This window comes from Phyllopteryx taeniolatus, chromosome 8 (genome assembly GCF_024500385.1).
Source record: "Phyllopteryx taeniolatus isolate TA_2022b chromosome 8, UOR_Ptae_1.2, whole genome shotgun sequence".
Classification (NCBI taxonomy): Eukaryota; Metazoa; Chordata; class Actinopteri; order Syngnathiformes; family Syngnathidae; genus Phyllopteryx; species Phyllopteryx taeniolatus.
Genome location: NC_084509.1, coordinates 21,400,102 through 21,418,974, shown reverse-complemented (window position 1 = coordinate 21,418,974; position 18,873 = coordinate 21,400,102). Strand labels below are relative to the sequence as shown.

The 18,873-nt window shown below is 42.5% G+C and overlaps 4 protein-coding genes across 11 annotated transcripts in view; 1 reads left to right on the top strand and 3 right to left on the bottom strand.

Moving 5' to 3' along the window:
• The window catches only part of snx19b (sorting nexin 19b), a 45,180-nt gene extending 37,679 nt beyond the window's left edge, over positions 1 to 7,501 (bottom strand). For 3 of the 8 annotated variants that reach the window (XM_061782189.1, XM_061782187.1, XM_061782192.1), the window contains exons 1-2: positions 7,366 to 7,501; positions 6,337 to 6,575 (exon numbers count right to left, since the gene is read on the bottom strand). In XM_061782189.1, coding sequence (XP_061638173.1) covers positions 6,337 to 6,540 — 204 coding nt within the window. In that variant the 5' untranslated portion in view covers positions 6,541 to 6,575; positions 7,366 to 7,501. Of the gene's footprint in view, positions 1 to 6,336; positions 6,576 to 7,242; positions 7,317 to 7,365 lie in introns of those variants that run through there. The other 5 variants (XM_061782190.1, XM_061782191.1, XM_061782194.1 and 2 more) reach the window with 5 other exon arrangements.
• The window catches only part of LOC133482130 (uncharacterized), a 240,958-nt gene that overhangs the window by 206,640 nt on the left and 15,445 nt on the right, over positions 1 to 18,873 (bottom strand). The window lies entirely within an intron of this gene.
• Positions 10,594 to 15,260, top strand: il4i1 (interleukin 4 induced 1). Its single transcript, XM_061781832.1, has 7 exons — positions 10,594 to 10,685; positions 10,887 to 11,101; positions 11,191 to 11,303; positions 12,016 to 12,217; positions 12,506 to 12,574; positions 12,683 to 12,819; positions 13,507 to 15,260. Exons 1-7 carry the CDS (start codon positions 10,655 to 10,657, stop codon positions 14,270 to 14,272), a joined length of 1,533 nt encoding a protein of 510 aa, XP_061637816.1. The 5' UTR covers positions 10,594 to 10,654; the 3' UTR covers positions 14,273 to 15,260.
• timm8b (translocase of inner mitochondrial membrane 8 homolog B (yeast)) lies at positions 15,510 to 18,845 on the bottom strand. Its single transcript, XM_061781831.1, has 2 exons — positions 18,558 to 18,845; positions 15,510 to 15,923 (listed from the first exon to the last, which is right to left on the bottom strand). The coding sequence occupies exons 1-2, from the start codon at positions 18,657 to 18,659 to the stop codon at positions 15,756 to 15,758; spliced, it is 270 nt and encodes an 89-aa protein (XP_061637815.1). The 5' UTR covers positions 18,660 to 18,845; the 3' UTR covers positions 15,510 to 15,755.

Genomic DNA, 18,873 nt, shown 5'->3' with positions numbered 1-18,873 from the left:
TATTTCGAATTTGGAGTTTTTAAGTTGGAGGAAGTTTTGCATCATACAGAAACTGATGACAGAGGGGCATTCATTAACAGCAGCGAGGCTTCTCCGGTCCACTAGTCTCAGGGGAAGGTATCTCTGTATGTCCTTTGCATAGCAGCGAAAGGACAAGTTATGCCACTCAATTATCAACAGGAAGTGAAACTGCTGGAGCTTTGGTGCGGCCGACACAACCTGGAATTGAACACACAAGACTGTAGAGATGATCGTGGACTTCAGGAAGAATCTTTTGCCTCACGCTGTCCAACCTCCCTGTGTCACCCGTTGAGACCTTCAGGTTACTGGGAATTACAGTCCCTCAGGACCTGAAGTGGGAGACCAACATCGACTCCATCCTCAAAAAGGCAGAGCAGGGGATGTATATCCTGCTGCTTTTCTAAGGAAGCACGGCCTGCCACAGGAACTGTTGAGACAGTTCTACACAGCAGTCATCGACTCAGTCCTGTGTAAATCCATCAAAGTCTGGTTTGGTGCTGCCACAAAAAAGGACAAACTCCGACTGCAACGAACAATCAGGACTGCCGGAAAAATCGTCGGTGGCCCCCTACCCACCCTCTTCGACCCTCCATATCCTGGTCACCACCTCTTAAAGCTCTTTCCCTCAGGTAGGTGCTATCGAACAATGCAAACTAAAACAAGCAGACATTCCAACAGCTTCTTCCCTCTTGCCTGTAAATTGCTAGAGGACTCTGTATCATTTGCACAACTGTAATTGTAGCAGCATTACCACATTACCGGTAACCTTCCATTGCCCAGTGACTCTCCGTGGTGTGTTTTTATGTCTCAAAAGTATTTTTTGTCAAAATGTCTGTCAATTTTTGTACTAGAGCAGCTCCAACTACCGGAGACAAATTCCTTGTGTGTTTTTGACATACTGTATTTTCACGACCATAAGGCGCACTTAAAAGTCTTAAATTTTCTCCAAAATGGACGGGGCGTCTTATAGTGCGCACCGAGTTCCAAAATCTGTAAATGTTGTTGTGTGACTTTAATGAGCGCTCCACTTGACTAACTGGGAGCATTTTCTGCCGGCACACTGCTTATATAGAGGAAGGCGGACGTGACTGAGTACAGCATGCGGACGTAAAGGGGGAAGGGTGCGCGTGATAGGGGATGCTAAAGACACGCCCCCTGTAGGTATATAGTTCCGGTACGTGAATTGGTTTGGCTAAGGACCCCCGAAAATGGCACCTACGAAGAGACACGTTTACGAAGCACAGTTTAAACGGCAAGCTATTTGTTACGCAGAGGAACATGGGAATCGAGTAGCCGCAGCCGCGAAAGAATTCAAGATCAACGAATCCATGGTTCGCAAGTGGAGGAAGCACGAAAATGAGCTTCGCCAAGTCAAGAAGACGAAGCTGAGTTTCCGCGGAAAAAAAAGAAAAACAAAACGCAGAAACAAGGCGTTGGAAGACCAACTCGAGCAATGGATTAATGAGCAAAGAACAGCCGGGAGAAGCGTCTCTACAGTCACCATTCGACTGAGTGCAATAACTCTGAGCTTGCCATCATTCCAGGAGGCTTGACGAAGGAACTCCAACCGTTGGACATCCGTGTAAACAGGGCGTTCAAAGTGAAGTTGCGAGCGGCGTGGGAGCCATGGATGACAGATGGCGAACACAGCTTTACTCAGACTAGGAGGCAACCCCGGGCGAGTTACGCCACCATATGTGAATGGGTTGTGGATGCTTGGGCTAAGGTATCTGCTTTGACTGTTGTCCGAGCTTTCGTGAAAGCCGGCATCATTGCTGAACAGCCTCCCGGCAACGAGACTGACTCCGACAATGACGAGTGGGAACCCGGCTTGTTTGTTGGAGAACTTGCCCAGCTGTTCATTTCGGATACAAAAGATGAGGACTTTGATGGATTTGTGGATGAGGATTGATCAAAAAATAACGTGAGTACATTGTTAAATACTTCAATAACCGAACTCAGTTTTGCTCCCGCTGACTTTTTAAAAACATTGTTTTAGCATGCATGCATGCGACCGTATGTTTTACCATACCTGCGCCCAATTGTACGGTGCGCCTTATGTATGTGTTAAATACAGAAATAGACCCCGTAACTGAGACAGCGCCTTTTAATACGGTGCGCTTTTTAATACGGCGCGCCTTATGGTCGTGAAAATACGATACTTGGCAAATAAAGATGATTCTGATTCTGATATAGATTGAGAATAAAATTGGGCCTACAACTGAACCTTGCGGTACACCGCAGGTAAGGGTAGAGAAGCAGTTACCTAGGGTGATTGCAAATATTCCCTCTAAAAATAAGAATAAAACCAATTTAGTGCAGTATCCCTAATACCCACTCAGCCGATCGATTAAAATAGTGTGCTCGACTGTGTCGAAGGCTTCACTGAGATCCAGTAGAACAAGAATAGAGCCCTCCCCACTATCTGCTGTAAAAAACAGGTCATGAGTTATTTGGAGGTGGGCGGCTCAGTGCTATGACCAGCTCTAAAACCAGATTGAAATTTCTCAAAGAGGCTGTTAAGAGACAAATTTAAAAGCTGTGTAGAAACCACCTTCTCTAAATCTTTGATACAAATGTACATTTTGAAATCGGTCTAAGATTATTAAAATCTGAAGGATCAAGGTTGGATTTGTTAAAAAGAGGTTTGGATCACCGCATGTTTAAAAGCAAAGGGGACTACAGCAAGCCGCCTCTGCCAGTGCGCAGATCCACCCAGGGGAGCACCACCCAGCAATCAAACGGGTCAGGATCAATCAATGGACCAAACCCCCGATGACCAACAGCTCTGAGCCCCGGTCACCAGCGCTCCACGTGTCCGCCTCCACGCCACCGGGAACTGACACCCCTCCTTGGCCAGGCTAGCAGCAGCCGCAACATGGTGCCAGTGCAGGGAGCACATCACCCAGCTCGGCCGGCAAGGCAGCAAGACGCAGGTGTTTGGGTGCAAAAAACCCCAACTTCATGGAGCAAAACAGTAACAACAATAAAACGTCTTGTTTGATTAGATTGTCGTTTATTGTTGGTGTATGCGTGCGTTCTGTCAAGATAGATGACAGTGTGTCCCAGTTTGTAACCTGCCTTGTGGATTCTGGTCCAATCAATCACAAAATCATGAATACTGCTGTGAGTAGTTAATCAAATAGTGGGTATGTATTCAACTGCAACGAGTACCAGGTGTTTATCTGTAAGTTGGCCTCATCATCATCAAGTGGAGAAAGTATGGCACAACAGAAACATCACCTGGAAGTCTCTCTAAAGTTGATGAAAAAACGAGAAAAGTGGTTAGGGAGGCTGCCATGAGGGCAGCAGCAGGCATTTTAGTACATGTGACAACAATCTCCAGTTTTCTTTATATTTTATGTTTGGTGGCAAAACATAAGCCTTTTATTTAAAGGAAAAAAAGACACTTGAAATCTCCCAGACACTTAAAATCTCCCAAACACATATGGGAAAATGTGTTATGCTCCAATGAAACCAAGGTTTAACTTTTAGCCACAATTCCACATAATACTGGTCAGTGTTAGCACAAAACCTTCAGACTTCAGCTAGACAGCTGAAGATGAACTTTCAGCATTACAATGACCCAAAGCACACATCCAAATCAACAAAAGAATGGTTTAACCAGAAGAAAATTAAGGTTGTGGAACAACAGCCATAGGACAGACCTGAAACCAACTGAACATTTGTGAGGTGATCTAAACAGGGCTGCACACAGAAGGTGCCCTCGCACTCAGTCAAAAAGAGTGACTGACTTTTTTTATTGATTTCCCCTAAAAGATTACATTTTTCATTTGAGTTGTAAATGTCATTGGTCACATTAAAAGTGGGTAAGGTGTTGTAATGGTTTATCTTGGTCTAATTTTTTTCCCATCTCAAAAACCTGGCATTTGAACACAGGTGTGTAGACTTTTTATGTAGGTAACATTCCACAATTTAATGGGATGCAAGATGTGAGTTAAAGTACAGTATATCAAAGCAATGCCTTAATAGTTATTAATGATAATGGGGAAGATAATGATGTTAATAATGATGGTAATGATATTGATACTGTGGAGGAAAACAAGATGTAATTGTAGTGGAGGTGTTTATTGTTGTACGGTACAACTGCACTGTATCATCCTGATAGGAGTTTCTAATGTTTTATCTTGTTTAGCTACAGTATACATATTGGGAAGTGCATTATGATGCAGTACAGTTCTCCACTACAACAACCTACAAATACAAGTTTATATTGTACAGAGATCCTATCTAGGCAAATTCATCATAAATCTCATGAAACTAGGTACCGTATTTTCACGACCATAAGGCGCACCGTATTAAAAGTTACGGGGTCTATTTCTGTATTTAACACATAAAGGTGCACCGTATTATTGGGCGCAGGCATGGTAAAACAAACGCTAGCTTAAAACATAGCATGCATGCACGCTAAAAAAATGTTTTTAAAAAGGCAGCGGGAGCAAAACTGAGTTCAGTTGTAGAGGTTGTATTTAACAATGTACTCACGTTATTTTTTGATCAATCCTCATCCACAAATCCATCAAAGTCCTCATCTTTTGTATCCGAAATGAACAGCTGGGCAAGTTCTCCAACAAACACGCCGGGTTCCCTCTCGTCATTGTCGGAGTCAGTCTCGTTGCCGGGGGGCTGTTCAGCAATGATGCCGGCTTTCGCGAAAGCTCGGACAACAGTCAAAGCAGATACCTTAGCCCAAGCATCCACAATCCATTCACATATGGTGGCGTAACTCGCTTGGCATTGTCTCCCAGTCTTAGTTGCACTTGGTTTTTCACAGCGGCTGTGAGATGGGCACGCAAGGAGTCACAGATCAACAGGGACGGTGACGCGTGGAAAAAGACATCCAGTCTCTTTACGTACACCTCACTCCGCCACTCTACGTACACCCTTTTGATTGGCCTTAACGATGACTTCGGCTGGAAACTTTTCTTTAGGCAGTGTCTTCCTCTTAAAAATCACCATAGGTGGCAGTTTATGTCCATTACCATGGCAACCAAGCACAACAGTAAAAGCCGACTTCTCGTGCCCCATTGTGCATATCGCTACCATGGTGGTGCCCTTCTCCTCTACAGTGTGGTTCACCGGGATGTCGAAAGTGAGCGCCGCCTCGTTCATGTTGGTGATGTGGTTGGGCTGGATGTAATTGTCGGCAATCTTTTTACTGCAGTAGCAGCGGAAGATGGCCAGCTTTTCCATGTAATCCGCCGAAGTTGCTGCGCCACGGTAGTCCTTGCCCGGATGGATAGATGGCGCCGTTTCATAAAACGAAAGCACCAAGACGGACCTCCTTGAAAATGTTCGATTTTCATTTCTTCTGCAAGCGTTATTGCCCTCAGTCGAATGGTGACTGTAGAGACGCTTCTCCCAGCTGTTCTTTGATCATTAATCCATTGCTCGAGTTGGTCTTCCAACTCGGGCCACCTCGCCTTGTTTCCGCGGAAACTCAGCTTCGTCTTCTTGACTTGGCGAAGCTCGTTTTCCTGTTTCCTCCACTTGCGAACCATGGATTTGTTGATCTTTAATTTTCTCGCGGCTGCTCGATTCCAATGTTCCTCCGCGTAACTAATAGCTTGCAGTTTAAAATGTGCTTCGCAAGAGTGTCTCTTCATAGGTGCCATTTTCGGGGGTTCTTAGCCAAACCGATGTTGTTTTGCACAACGCACATACCGGCGCTATATACCTACTGGGGGCGTGCCTTTAGCGTCCTCCTTCACGCTCACCGTTCCCCCTTTACGTCCGCATGGTGTCCTCAAGCAGCATGTCGGCAGGAAATGCTCCCAGTCAGTCAAGCGGAGCGCTCATTAACAGATTTACAGATTTTGGAACTCGGTGCACACATAAGGCGCGGCGCATTATAACGCGACACGTCCATTTTGGAGAAAATTTAAGACTTTTAAGTGCACCTTATGGTCGTGAAAATACGGTATATTGTATATGACTGCATACACCTGAATTTTGCCAAGAAGATGAATGCATTATTTACTGAGATGTTACAAAGGAAATTTAGCAAAGATTGTGTTTTTTCAGGTTTGACTATTTTATGACATTTATTCATGGTTAAGCTGACAACACTGTCAATGATATGTAATTTAACAACATCCTTATAATGTATACTATGAATTGTGCTTTCATTTACTTCTACTGGAATCAATGACTGAGAAAATCCAGAAGAGGGCCAGTGGGATATATTGTGGCCATTTTTAAATGATTGCGAGGTGAACCAAATTGTGTGACTAGTAAATGTGAACCTGTACACCATAATGCTTACTTATTTTGAGTGTATGAGTGATGATTTACCTGTTCCAAAGTGACAAACCTTTCCAGGTGAATCACACTGTTGGATTCCAAGATGGCCTGTGAGCCCAGCCAGCCGCCAAGTACCACCAATAGGCTGGTGAACACGCACAGCAGCCAAATATTAACAAGCAGATGGAAAAGAACAAGCCAAGCCAACAGTACACCAAGGCCCAATAAACACCTCTGTCCCAGCACCTCTGCCATGACACTGAGCTGTGCTTGTCACACATGCATCAGACCTAGAAAACAATTTAGAGACTGAGTTAAGTACATTAAAAGCTAGAAAACTAGCTAGACTGTGAGCTACGTTCTCCTTAAGTACCTAATATTAGAGCTTGGTTTAAAGCATGTACTTGCGGGTATGAGGGTCATACACAAAAATGCTACCAGATAAAAATCATAATCTTATACAAGAAGAATACAGTCTTATCTTTTTGAATAAAAAGTGGGACTTTTTTTTTTTTTTTTTTCTCTCGGTAAGTCTTACTAAAGTAAACCTAACGTTCTCGTGGTGTATTTTTTTTTTCTTTCTGTGTGGCCCTAATACTCCTTTGGACATACAGAATGTCCAAAGGAGTATTCACAAACCTCCAGTTTCCGTAGTTCCACGGTATTTACTGTATTTGGCTATTTAGCTGCTCTAATTCATTCGGATTTTTTTTTTTTTAAACCGCCGTTGGCAAAGCGATTGCATGTTGAAGATAGCTGCTTGATTGCTTAGTAGTAGTTGAGAACCAGTTGTGCTCATCTTTAACGTTTTAATATTGAAAGGTGAGTCGTCGTCGCAGCTGTTTCCCCCCCCCCCCGTTTGTGCAAACGTGTCACGCTGTATGTTACATTTGAAAACCGTTATGTATCCGTGTTACAGGTTTCTAAATGTAAGGTTTACACAGCTGCTCATTTCACCTTGACGAAGAAACAAAATGACGACACTGTCGGGGTAGAAAGATATTACAGTATTAATTATATGGTTTCCTTGTTGAATGGCTCATAATGACAGAAAATTATTTTACCTTAGAGCATGCTTACCATAGTTAAAATAGAGCAACAATAACATCCAAGCCATTTCAAGCTTTCCACCAACGAGAGGTCCCGTGAGCGGTTTACTTCCGGTAGCGTGACGTCATTGTCAAGGGGACCCGCCCCTCGTGGCTTCACTCAATAGTCCAATATTCCCCAGTACAGTGGAGTGCGGTGTTTCTTTTATAGTTGTAGTCTTGATAAATAACACTATTTGAAATATTAAATATATTTTTATGAAGTTAAATGATTGGTTTATGATTGGCTATAAATGCCACAAGATCCCAGCAAAGTATTAATTTTGCCTTAATTAAGCTCGGCAAGGGGCAACACACTTCACCATACTGTCGTTCCTTGGAGAGCGGTGCGACATAACGCTATACAGTATATCATATATATACGTTATAAAACACCTAATTGTCTTTTACATCGTTAGATTTACTTTGTCGCTACGAAGGGAATCCTGTAATTTCTTTTCCTCCGCTTAGAAATACTTTCACTGAATAAATGGTAGGCATACTTGATTGTTACTTAAAATACTGTGTTATATTTATTTTAATTCTTTGCACATTCCTTGAAAGTGGTTGTACTACTAGATATTTTGAATGGTATCCAGTATTTGGCCACTGGATGTTTTTTTAAAGCAATCATTTATTAATTTAATTGTATGGTCTATATAAGATATTTATTTTATAGATAAAGTGGAGTTTCACCCCCGAGACAATGCCACCTTGGCCGCCATATCAGAAACTGCCCCTGATTATCGGGATATAAAATTACCTACAACCCCAATTCCAATGAAGTTGGGACGTTGTGTTAAACATCAATAAAAACAGTATACAATGATTTGCAAATCATGTTCAACGTATAGTTAAATGACTACACTACAAAGAAAAGATATTTAATGTTCAAACTGATAAACTTTATTGTTTTTAGCAAATAATCATTAACTTAGAATTTTATGGCTGCAACACGTTCCAAAAAAGTTGGGACAGGGTCATGTTTACCACTGTGTTACATCACCTTTTCTTTTAACAACATTCAATAAACGTTTGGGAACTGAGGACACTAATTGTTGAAGCTTTGCAGGTGGACTTCTTTCCCATTCTTGCTTGATGTACAGCTTCAGCTGTTCAACAGTCCGGGGTCTCCGTTGTTGTATTTTACGCTTCATAATGCGCCACACATTTTCAATGGGAGACAGGTCTGGACTGCAGGCAGGCCAGTCTAGTACCCGAACTCTTTTACTACGAAGCCACGCTGTTGTAACACGTGCAGAATGTGGTTTGGCATTGTCTTGCTGAAATAAGCAGGGGCGTCCATGAAAAAGACGTTGCTTGGATGGCAGCATATGTTTCTCCAAAACCTGCATGTACCTTTCAGCATTAATGGTGCCTTCACAGATGTATAAGTTACCCATGTCATTGGCACTAACACAGCCCCATACCGTCACAGATGCTGGCTTTTGAACTCTGCGTCCATAACAGTCCGGATGGTTCTTTTCCTCTTTGGCCCGGAGGACACGACGTCCACAATTTCCAAAAACAATTTGAAATGTGGACTTGTCAGACCACAGAACACTTTTCCACTTTGCATCAGTCCAACTTAGTGCAGCCCTATGGGGGGCACAAGCCAGTGCAAACTTGTACTGGCTTGTGCTTGTGCCAAATTTAGAATCTTCAATAAACCTACCATGCATGTTTTTGGCATGTGGGAGGTGTAATGGACATGCTCTCGCCAGATGGCAGCATGACCCCCAATCTCGGAATAAATGGTAAATCGCCTCATATTATTACATATATTTAAAAAAAATTACCAACCAATTTTCAAATCAGAAGTCAAGGATAATAGGTTGTTCAGTTAATGTATTTTTTTAAAAAAAGGGATACTTGGTAACAAAAATTGCTGGCAATATTTTAACATTTATTACATATGACAATTTGAAATTTTGATCCAGATTTTAGAGTAATGGAAATTGATGCACATGATTATTATTTTTTTCACGGGCCACATAAAATGATGTGGCAGGCCGGATCTGGCCGCCGGACCTTGAGTTTGATGCCTGTGCTGTGAACTAACGTTTAAATGTTTCTGGGCCTCTCAAATGTCCTACCCCCATAATAATACATACTATTATCTAATAATCAGATTTTTACTGCGGCCATCCTATGGAGATTATCAAAGTCAATTTTAGAAAGTCAGTTTAAAACATGCACATTATACATTAACAAAGTATTAGCCAACTGTAATGTGTACTTCATTTACTGACAAAATTGTAAAATAAAAATCTGCCTTTGACCTCAAACAATGCTGTGTTCAGCACTGGATCCACCTTACATTGCAAGCTAGTTTCATAACCTGTTGCCATCCACACCAGACACCAACATAAGCATGAAATATACTGCAAGTGCCTCTTTGGATTTTCTGCTGCACCAGCAAACAAGGAATCCAGGTCCGTAAAATTCAGCACTTCTCTTTGTTGGGTAGAAAAGAGCAGACGAAGAAAAATCCAACTTTTTTCATGCTTTCAATTGTATTTGTTGTATCGTACAAGGTATGTTCATGCTCTTTAAATCACACAGCATGTATAAGTAGGATTGAAATATTTTTGCCTCACAATACTTATATTAATTCTAAACATAAGGGTCACTGCGAAAATAAATCAAAAATTTAATATTGAATTAAAGACAGCTTGTAGTGTATTGTTATTGGAATGTATGTGCGCTAAGTACTGCTGTTTGACCTGCCGGTATGGAGTACTTTTAAATAATACCAAATGAGCAATTTCGGGTATTAAAATGAGTGAAGATGGAGGAAATGGGCTGTGCTGACTAGTATAACCTCCCTAATCTTATTTGTTCAGTGTGGTTGACTCTTGAGCTGGTGTGGGAACATTTTTCTGGAAGACCTTCGGAGCCAAAAGGTCCGTCATTAATATACGCGAATTCATACATTCCAAACGTCCAGGATTTCCAGCGCGCTTTCGTTGACAGCACGATTGCGTTAAGAGTTTAGCTCAGCAGGGACACTTGCACCTTCCTCCGTCATGAATAGGCAGATGACTTGTGAGACTTTACCTTTGTTGAAGGTAAGTAAAAGGCAAATCTGAAGGCTCATTTGTCTTGATACCAAGTTTGGTTTGTGTGTCTGAATTTCAAGGACAACTTTTGAAATTAACATCATTTAACATGTATTCATTACCTCTAAACTAATGATATGCTTGTCTCTATAGGCTTCATTTTCCTCTGACAGTATCCACACAACAGGAAAGTCCAGACTATGGAGTTCTTTTGTCAAGATGATCACTCACATGTCACTGTGCAAACTGTGTAAGTATTAAGCTGCTTAATAATGGAAAAATACATCGCTTAAGATGGATTTTATCATGAATAAATAGTACAGTACAGTACAGTCATTTTATATATATATATATATATATATATATATATATATATATATATTTTAAGTGCTTTTATTTTTGTGCCTGCATTTATCACTGCGTTATTTAAAATGTTCTTCGCCTCTTCCAGTTCCTTTAGTTCTAGTGGGGGTTGTGGTGTTTGTAGTGAGCGGGATCACTGGAGACCCCCTGTATGAATGCCTTCAAGACACCGACTACAGTGAGCTTCTAGATATTGTGGATAAAGGACTCCCTACCACAAAGAAACCTCAACACGTAGCAATTATTGGGGGTGGCGTCGCTGGACTCACCGCAGCCAGGTTTTTGGAAGATGCCGGCCATAAGGTGAAGTGACTCCGCTCCGTTTTGTCTAAAAGCTCTCGTGCGTCATGAAAACGTGAGAAAACTGATAATGTGATCTGATACACAACAAGGTGACCATCATAGAAGCCAGTCATCGTATTGGAGGACGCATTGAGACCTTCAGGAACACAAGGGAAGGCTGGTATGCAGAGGTGGGCGCCATGCGGATCCCCAGCTTTCATAAGTGAGTCCAGTGACTCTTGACACTATTTTAGCTTTCTGCATGGGGGTTTCTGGTCCTATACACTCAGTTGACATCGACATTACAGGTATTCAGCATTTGCTTGAAATTATGTTGCCATTAATATTATTATTACCTCTTTGTAGCTCATTATAAATTGCTGATTGAAACTTCCCAGACACTGGGACTTTATTGTTTTAAGTACAGCTGAAAACAAGGAACACATTTGAAGCTCTCTGTCACCTATGTCCCAAATTTGCTGTACTGTAGCTCAATGATGTGAGGCAACAGCACAGATTCTCAGGCCCTTTTTTGTTCAGTCGGCATGTTCTCCCCACAATATGGCTAATGACTCAAATTTCAAAGTGTGAGGCTCCTTATCAGAATCATCTTTATTTTATCATCTTTATATTATCAGGACAATCAGTACCGCCAATGGGTGAAAGGATGATTTGAGGCAGTTGGATCCTATCATTAAATATGTACAGTATTTGCACAGCATTATCAATTTGATTGTGGGGGGGGAAGAAAAAACACGAGCTGCTTTGCACTCAACAAACACACTAGGTTAAAATAATTATTGTTGGACTTGAAATCAAGTGACATTATTTGCCTGTGTCTCCTGCATGCATTTAATAAAATGTAATTTCTGTTCAGGTATATATTTACATTGCATCCTATTTTTTTTTGTAATAACATGCTGTATTTTCCACAGGATCCTGCTCTCCTTTGCCTCCAAATTAGAAATTCCCTTGAACCATTTTATCCAAAATGACATGAACACCTACTTTTTGCTAAATGGAAACCTTCATAAAAACTTTGCAGTGGTGAACAACCATGATGTGCTTAACTACACACTGGATGAGGGAGAGAGGGGGAAGTCAGCTGCGCAGCTCTTCAGTGAAACTCTGTGGAAGGTTTGTAGACATTCCATGCTCAATTGGAATCATTCCATCTCTCGATTTTCTGTGGAGCGTATCCTCTGCAGGGTGTTAGTGTAGCTGGAGCCTCCCCAACCTGATTAAGAGTGACTGTAGGTCACCAGTCCATCACAGGGCTGACACATTAAAACAGCCAACTATGAACACTCACACATCCTGCTATAATAGTGTACTTTCAATTATAGCATTTTTACTCATTTTTTACATCGTCACATTGTGATGAGAATGAGTGTTTATGCACTAAATGTTGAAACCAATGTGCAGGTGAGAGATGATCTTCAGACAAGTGGTTGCGGTGCAATGTTGGACAAATATGATTCCTACACAGTCAAAGTAAGGAATATGTACTGTATTGGTTGACGAGGCTAGTCAAGGTTGACTCTGACCAAAGACAGAAAGAATTAAATGATTATTATTATGATTATTATTGTTTGTCAATAGGAATACTTGGTGAAAGAGGGCAATCTGAGTCGTGGTGCGTTGCAGATGATTGGAGCCATCCTGAATGAAAACAGCCTCTTTTACACATCCATGCTAGAGATGTTGTACGTTCAGTTCGACATCAATGACAACACTGAGTAAGAACATATTTAATATACGATGAGTAATATTTTATGTATATGTTTTATATTTTAAACATGCAGTAAAATATACTGCTATATTTACTGTATATCATCATTATAATTCGATCGTTTTCTGTTTGAGTTAGTGGTAGTCAATCACTTTCTGCCACCTGCAAGTATCTTGGCGCCGTACCTTGGCACCGAATGTTTACAAACATTGCAAAAGTTTGTAAGGAGTGCTTTTTAGTGGTTTAGTTTGTCTGTCACGCATGCACACACACACACACACACACACACACACACACACACAAAACCAAAGACAAAGTTGCAGATTCGGAATAATTAAATTTATCATTTGAGCAACATCTGCCACATTTCATGCAAGTGGACGTAAAAAGTCGACAAGCCCCTGTTCAAATGCCAGGTTTATGTGGTTTAAAAAAAAAAAGAGAGAGAGAGTTAAGATAAATCATTTCAAAACATTTTGAGATGTACAGGTTACAGGTCACATTAATGGTGGAAAACGTTTTGATATGATTTGTCATAGTGTCCTTTTTTTCAATCTCACAAAAACCTGGCATTTGAACAGGAGTGTGTAGACTTTTTATATCCACTGTAGGAAATGTGTTGCGATATAGAAACAAATGATGGTATTCAGCAGGACGTTGCAAATCATTTGTGTTACTCTGGATGCTTTTCCAGGTACTTTGAAGTGACCGATGGCTTTGACCACCTAACAACGGCTCTCTACGGGACATTAAATGCCACAACCCTTCTCAACTCCAAAGTCAAACTCATCGACCAATCAGGAGGCAGAAATGTGACAGTGACATACCAGGACCGGCGTACTCCGAGTTCCCTGACCAACCTGACGGTAGACCATGCCCTGGTTACAGCCACAGCCAAGTCTACCCTCTTCATTGACTTCCAGCCACCGCTTTCTGGGGACAAAATGGAAGCCCTGCGTTCAGTTCACTACGCAAGCTCCACCAAAGTGATTCTGAGCTTTAGAGAGCGCTTTTGGGAAAAAGAGGGTATCAGGGGAGGGAAGAGCATCACAGACCGACCGTCTCGCTTTATTTATTACCCCAGCCACAGTTTCCCCGGAACAGACGCAGGAGTCCTGCTCGCATCTTACACTTGCTCTGATGATTCCACCCTCTTTCAAGGTTTGAGCGAAGAAGAGCTGATGGCTGTGGTCCTGGACGACTTGGTAAAGATCCATGGAGATGATATCAGGTCTCTATCTACTGGCGGACTGGTGAAGAAGTGGGGCTTGGACCCCTACAGCCTGGGAGCCTTTGCCCTGTTCACACCCTACCAGGGCCTTTATGCCACAGAACTATTCCAGAGTGAGGGACGTGTGCACTTTGCAGGGGAACACACCGCCTTACCTCATGGCTGGATAGAAACTTCCATGAAATCTGCTCTCAGAGCTGCCAAAAATATTAATAGCCTCACAATTTAAGCCTATTGTAAATAAATAAATAAGGTCATTGAAACACCAGACACAGTTTACATTTCAGTTAGATGTATTTTATAGGTACATAAAGTTGTAATATTGAATTTTTCATACACTAGCCTAAGTTTATGCCTATTTAAATACTGTACACCAGTAATCACTTTTGAAGTACAATTGTTACAATGACTCCAGTTTGCCTCAACTTTCTATTCCAGAAATCTGGGAATTCAGTCACCTGGAATACTTCAGGCCAAGAATCATTTGTTAAAATGTATGTAAATTAAATGTGCCAGATGATGGGCTTTTAATGCTAACATCATACCCGTGTGTTGATTTGGTACATTGCACTTCTTTACAATGCGTAGTATGCATCTCAATTCAAGTGTCATAAAAACTGTTTTATAACAACTCTGTAGTATTGTATAGGGTGTACAAATGATAAAACTCCTTCAGGGTCAATAAGTATGTTCATGACATTGATTTGACTTTAAAGTGCAAGGCATAAGACTGAAATGATGCCTAACTGGCTACATTTGATGTCACGATGCCCTTAGGTGTAAATGTGAGACGTCTGTCTCTTGACCATGATGCATTCATTGTATTTATGTGACGTTAAAGCAAACATTTTGGCGTAATGATATTGTACCTCAAATACTTCAAGTAAAACTTAAAATTACAAGGTAAAATTAGTATTTAACAAACTACTATGCATTTTTTGGGAGCAAATAAAGGTTTGAAGCATTTTGCTGTGGGGGTTTTGTGTTGAAGTCACAAGTTGTGTTCAGTGCAATCTTCAGAATGCAGTTTTATCATTTCAGGTGAAATACAGTAATTGATAGTTAATCGTCTTCACTAGTCTCTTCAAGGTACATTTGCACTCAAAAAACATCCATTTATAGAGCTGTATCAAAAATTATCCCTTTACAGATACAACAATGATCAATTCTGACTTATGCTGGGTAGTATTTTAAAAATAGAATTGCACTAGCTGTAGTTTGGACTAGTGCAACAGCTAAACAGAATGACTTGAAATGTTTTCAATACTTGAATTACTTACTATATCTACCTTATCGCAGATTGATGTTCATCACAACCATAACTGTGATGATGCAATGTAGTTCTACGCCATCTTGTTAAATGTTTGTAAAAGCAGACTTTTGAACACAGCTCTGGTATTTCATTTGAGTGGTTATCTACTTAACGTGCATTTGATTTGTAGAGGGAAATACATTCCACAAGCACATTCATTAAAAAGTGTTTTTAATGAACCCAGACAAGATCCGGTCACTTCCAATATCCGCCAGTTTACTTTTGTCCAAATTCAATGACCACTGCATTCAAACATGAAATGCTCATTGCTGCCGGTTGCTAGCAACACGCCTGACAGCAGATCACAGGAGCGATACTGTCCTCACAAACATGTTAGTAATAAGAACATTTTATTCATATGCTAACAGAATCCAGCAAAGGGCTATGTCAAGTCCATCAGTCAATGAGTGCCTTTCTGCACCATCTGAGTGAAGCGGTTGGTGATGGCCAAGGTGGTGTCGATGAACCGCTCCACACAACTCACAAGGCAAGTCTCTGTCCGGTAGTCTAATTTCGTCCCTGGACTGTCCACACACTTGTCCCAGCACACATCTGTGAAGTTGTGCACCTGAAATAAGTACAATGATGGGCATGTATTAGGGCTGCACGATATTTTTTTTTAGCATCCCCATCGCGATGTACGTGTGCGCAATAGTCACAATGCAGTGTCGGCTGTGATGTTGGTGTGCTGTAATATACAGTAAATCAACTGTAATATTAAGTGACCAGCAGAGGGACCTGTTTGGACATGCTCTACTCAAAAGATTAAAGAAACTCTATGCAGATATCAGTGTTCTGTTTAAAAATACCTAAATATCTTTGAAGTGCTGAAAACATATGGAAATTAAAATACATAAATATCTTTGAAGTGCTGAAAACATATGGAAAGACTTCTAATAATATAGTGCTGAATTGTTAGGATACAGCTGAAGCATCTTTTTCACTGTTTGAATTTTCCTGATTTTGTGGGCAGGACTAAAACATAGCCCCGTGATGTCAAGGGGCTAGGGTGTATACTTTCTCGCGCCAGTTCCCTCCCCCACTATATAAGTACAAAGTGACATCATTTCGTTTGGCTATGCTGCTCAGTTGTGGGTTATCTCTGCTTAGCTTCCATAACAAGGCCCATTTACCACTCCAGCGTGCAGTTAGCAAGCTAACGATGGCCATCCATCCATCCATCCATCCATTTTCTACCGCTTATCAGAGGTCGGGTCACGGGGGCAGTAGCTTCAGCAGGGACGCCCAGACTTTCCTCTGCCCAGCTACTTCATCCAGCTCTTCCGGGGGGATCCCGTGGCATTCCCAGCAGGGAGGCATCCGAAACAGATGCCCCAGCCACCTCATCTGCCCCAGCCACTTCAATGTGGAGGAGCAGTGGCTCTACTCTGAGATCCTCCTGGATAACTGAGCTTCTCACCCTATCTCTAAGGGAGAGCCCGGACACCCTGCGGAGGAAACTCATTTCGGCCGCTTGTATCCGGGATCTTGTTCTTTCGGTCACGACCCACAGCTCGTGACCATAGGTAAGGGTAGGAACATAGATGGACCGGTAAATTGAGAGCTTCGCCTTTCAGCTTAGCTCCTTCTTTACCACAACTGACCAACACAAAGTCCGCATTACTGCAGACGCTGCACCGATCCGCCTGTCGCTCTCCCGTTCTATTCTTCCCTCACTCGTGAACAAGACCCCAAAATACTTGAACTCCTCCACTTGGGGCAGGATCTCATCCCCTCACCCTCTCATAGGGCACGCCACCCTTTTGCGACTGACTACCATGGTTTCAGATTTGGAGGTGCTGATTCTCATCCCAGGTGCTTCACACTCTGCTGCGAACTGCTCCAGTGAGAGTTGGAGATCACGGCTTGATGAAGTCAACAGAACCACATCATCTGCAATAAGCAGAGATGCAATACTGAGGCCACCAAACCGGACCCCCTCCATGCCTTGGCTGCGTCTAGAAATTCTGTCCATAAAAGTTATAAACAGAACCGATGACAAAGGGGGGAGTCCAACCTTCACCGGAAACAAGTCCGACTTACTGCCGGCAATGCGGACCAAGCTCTGACACCGGTCGTACAGGGAGCGAACAGCCCATATCAGGGGGTTTGGTACCCCATACTCCCGAAGCATCCCCTACAGGACTCCCTGAGGGACACGGTCGAACGCCTTCTCAAACTACACAAAACACATGTAGATTGGTTAGGCACCCTCGAAGACCCTGCTGAGGGTGAAGAGCTGGTCCACTGTTCCACAGCCAGGACGAAAAACACACTGCTCCTCCTGAATCTGAGATTCGTCTTCCCGATGGACCCTCCCTCTCCAGCACTCCTGAAAAGACCTTACCAGGGAGGCTGAGGAGTGTAGTTGGAACACACTTTCCGGTGGACCCCTTCTTAAAAAAGGGGACCACCACCCCAGTCTGCCAATCCAGAGGCACTGTGCCCGATGTCCACACGATGTTGCAGAGGCGTGTCAACCAGGACAGCCCCATAACATCCAGAGCCTTTAGGAACTCCGGGCGAATCTCATCCACCCCCGGGGCCTTGCCACCGAGGAGCTTTTTAACCACCTCTGTGACCTCAACCCCAGAGATAGGAGAGCCCGCCTCAGAGAACCCAGACTCTGCTTCCTCATGGGAAGGCGTGTTGGTGGAATTGAGGAGGTCTTCAAAGTATTCTCCCCACCGACTCACAACGTCCCGAATTGAAGTCAGCAGCACCCCATCCTCGCTATACACAGTGTTCAGTGTGGACTGAATGGGTGGCGAGAATGGGGAAATGAAATGCCAGTATTTTTAGGGCAACGGCCCATTAGTAACACACACACACACACACATATATATATATATATATATATATAAAATAAACGCAATGTCATTTTTTTCCAATATCTTGCAGCTCTAGCATGGATATTGCTATCAAGACAAAAATACTGCCAGTTCTATTGAAAATGTAATTGGAAGGGGATGATCATTATTGTTTCTGCATCAACACGACTCTATAAAGTACTGACCTTCTTAAAATAAACAGTGGACAATGTCCGTTTAAAGTTTACATCAGCTACGTCAGTGGGACCATACCAACAATAATTGCTATTTGTTTCACGTTATAGTTGTCAGCCACCATTTCAATGCAGTCCGTGTGGTATCATTCACGTAAGAAGGCTGCACACTGGGTCCAACAACCTTGGGGTACAAACCTGGGCCTGGAACTGCGCCTTCTGCTGCTCGATGGCGATCAGTCGCTGGAGCTCTGTCGCTTCCGCTTTCTCCGACACACTGAGTTGATCAAAACCGTCCATTACGCTTCCTAAAAGGAGACAGTACTGCTGCTTTTCAGCGTAGACGGTTATGAGCAACCGAGGTAACGTGACCTTCCGTATTACGGGCTGCGCGTGGGTGCGACCTCTGCTTCGTAACCGTTCGGGTCGACAACCGCGGAAACACAATTTATGGGACGCTCACGTTTGTAAAGTACGAGTGACGCAATCAAAAAGCGTGCAAGGATTCAGGAGG

Bases quoted from the DNA above. Each gene is read 5' to 3' on its own strand.
- il4i1 (XM_061781832.1), top strand. From the start codon at position 10,655: ATGATCACTCACATGTCACTGTGCAAACTGT. The intron at 11,102-11,190 runs GTGAAGTGACTC...ATACACAACAAG, and splicing joins TGGAAGATGCCGGCCATAAG to GTGACCATCATAGAAGCCAG. The intron at 12,575-12,682 runs GTAAGGAATATG...GTTTGTCAATAG, and splicing joins ATGATTCCTACACAGTCAAA to GAATACTTGGTGAAAGAGGG.
- timm8b (XM_061781831.1), bottom strand. From the start codon at position 18,659: ATGGACGGTTTTGATCAACTCAGTGTGTCGGAGAAAGCGGAAGCGACA. The intron at 15,924-18,557 runs GTTTGTACCCCA...TACTTATTTCAG, and splicing joins AGGCGCAGTTCCAGGCCCAG to GTGCACAACTTCACAGATGT.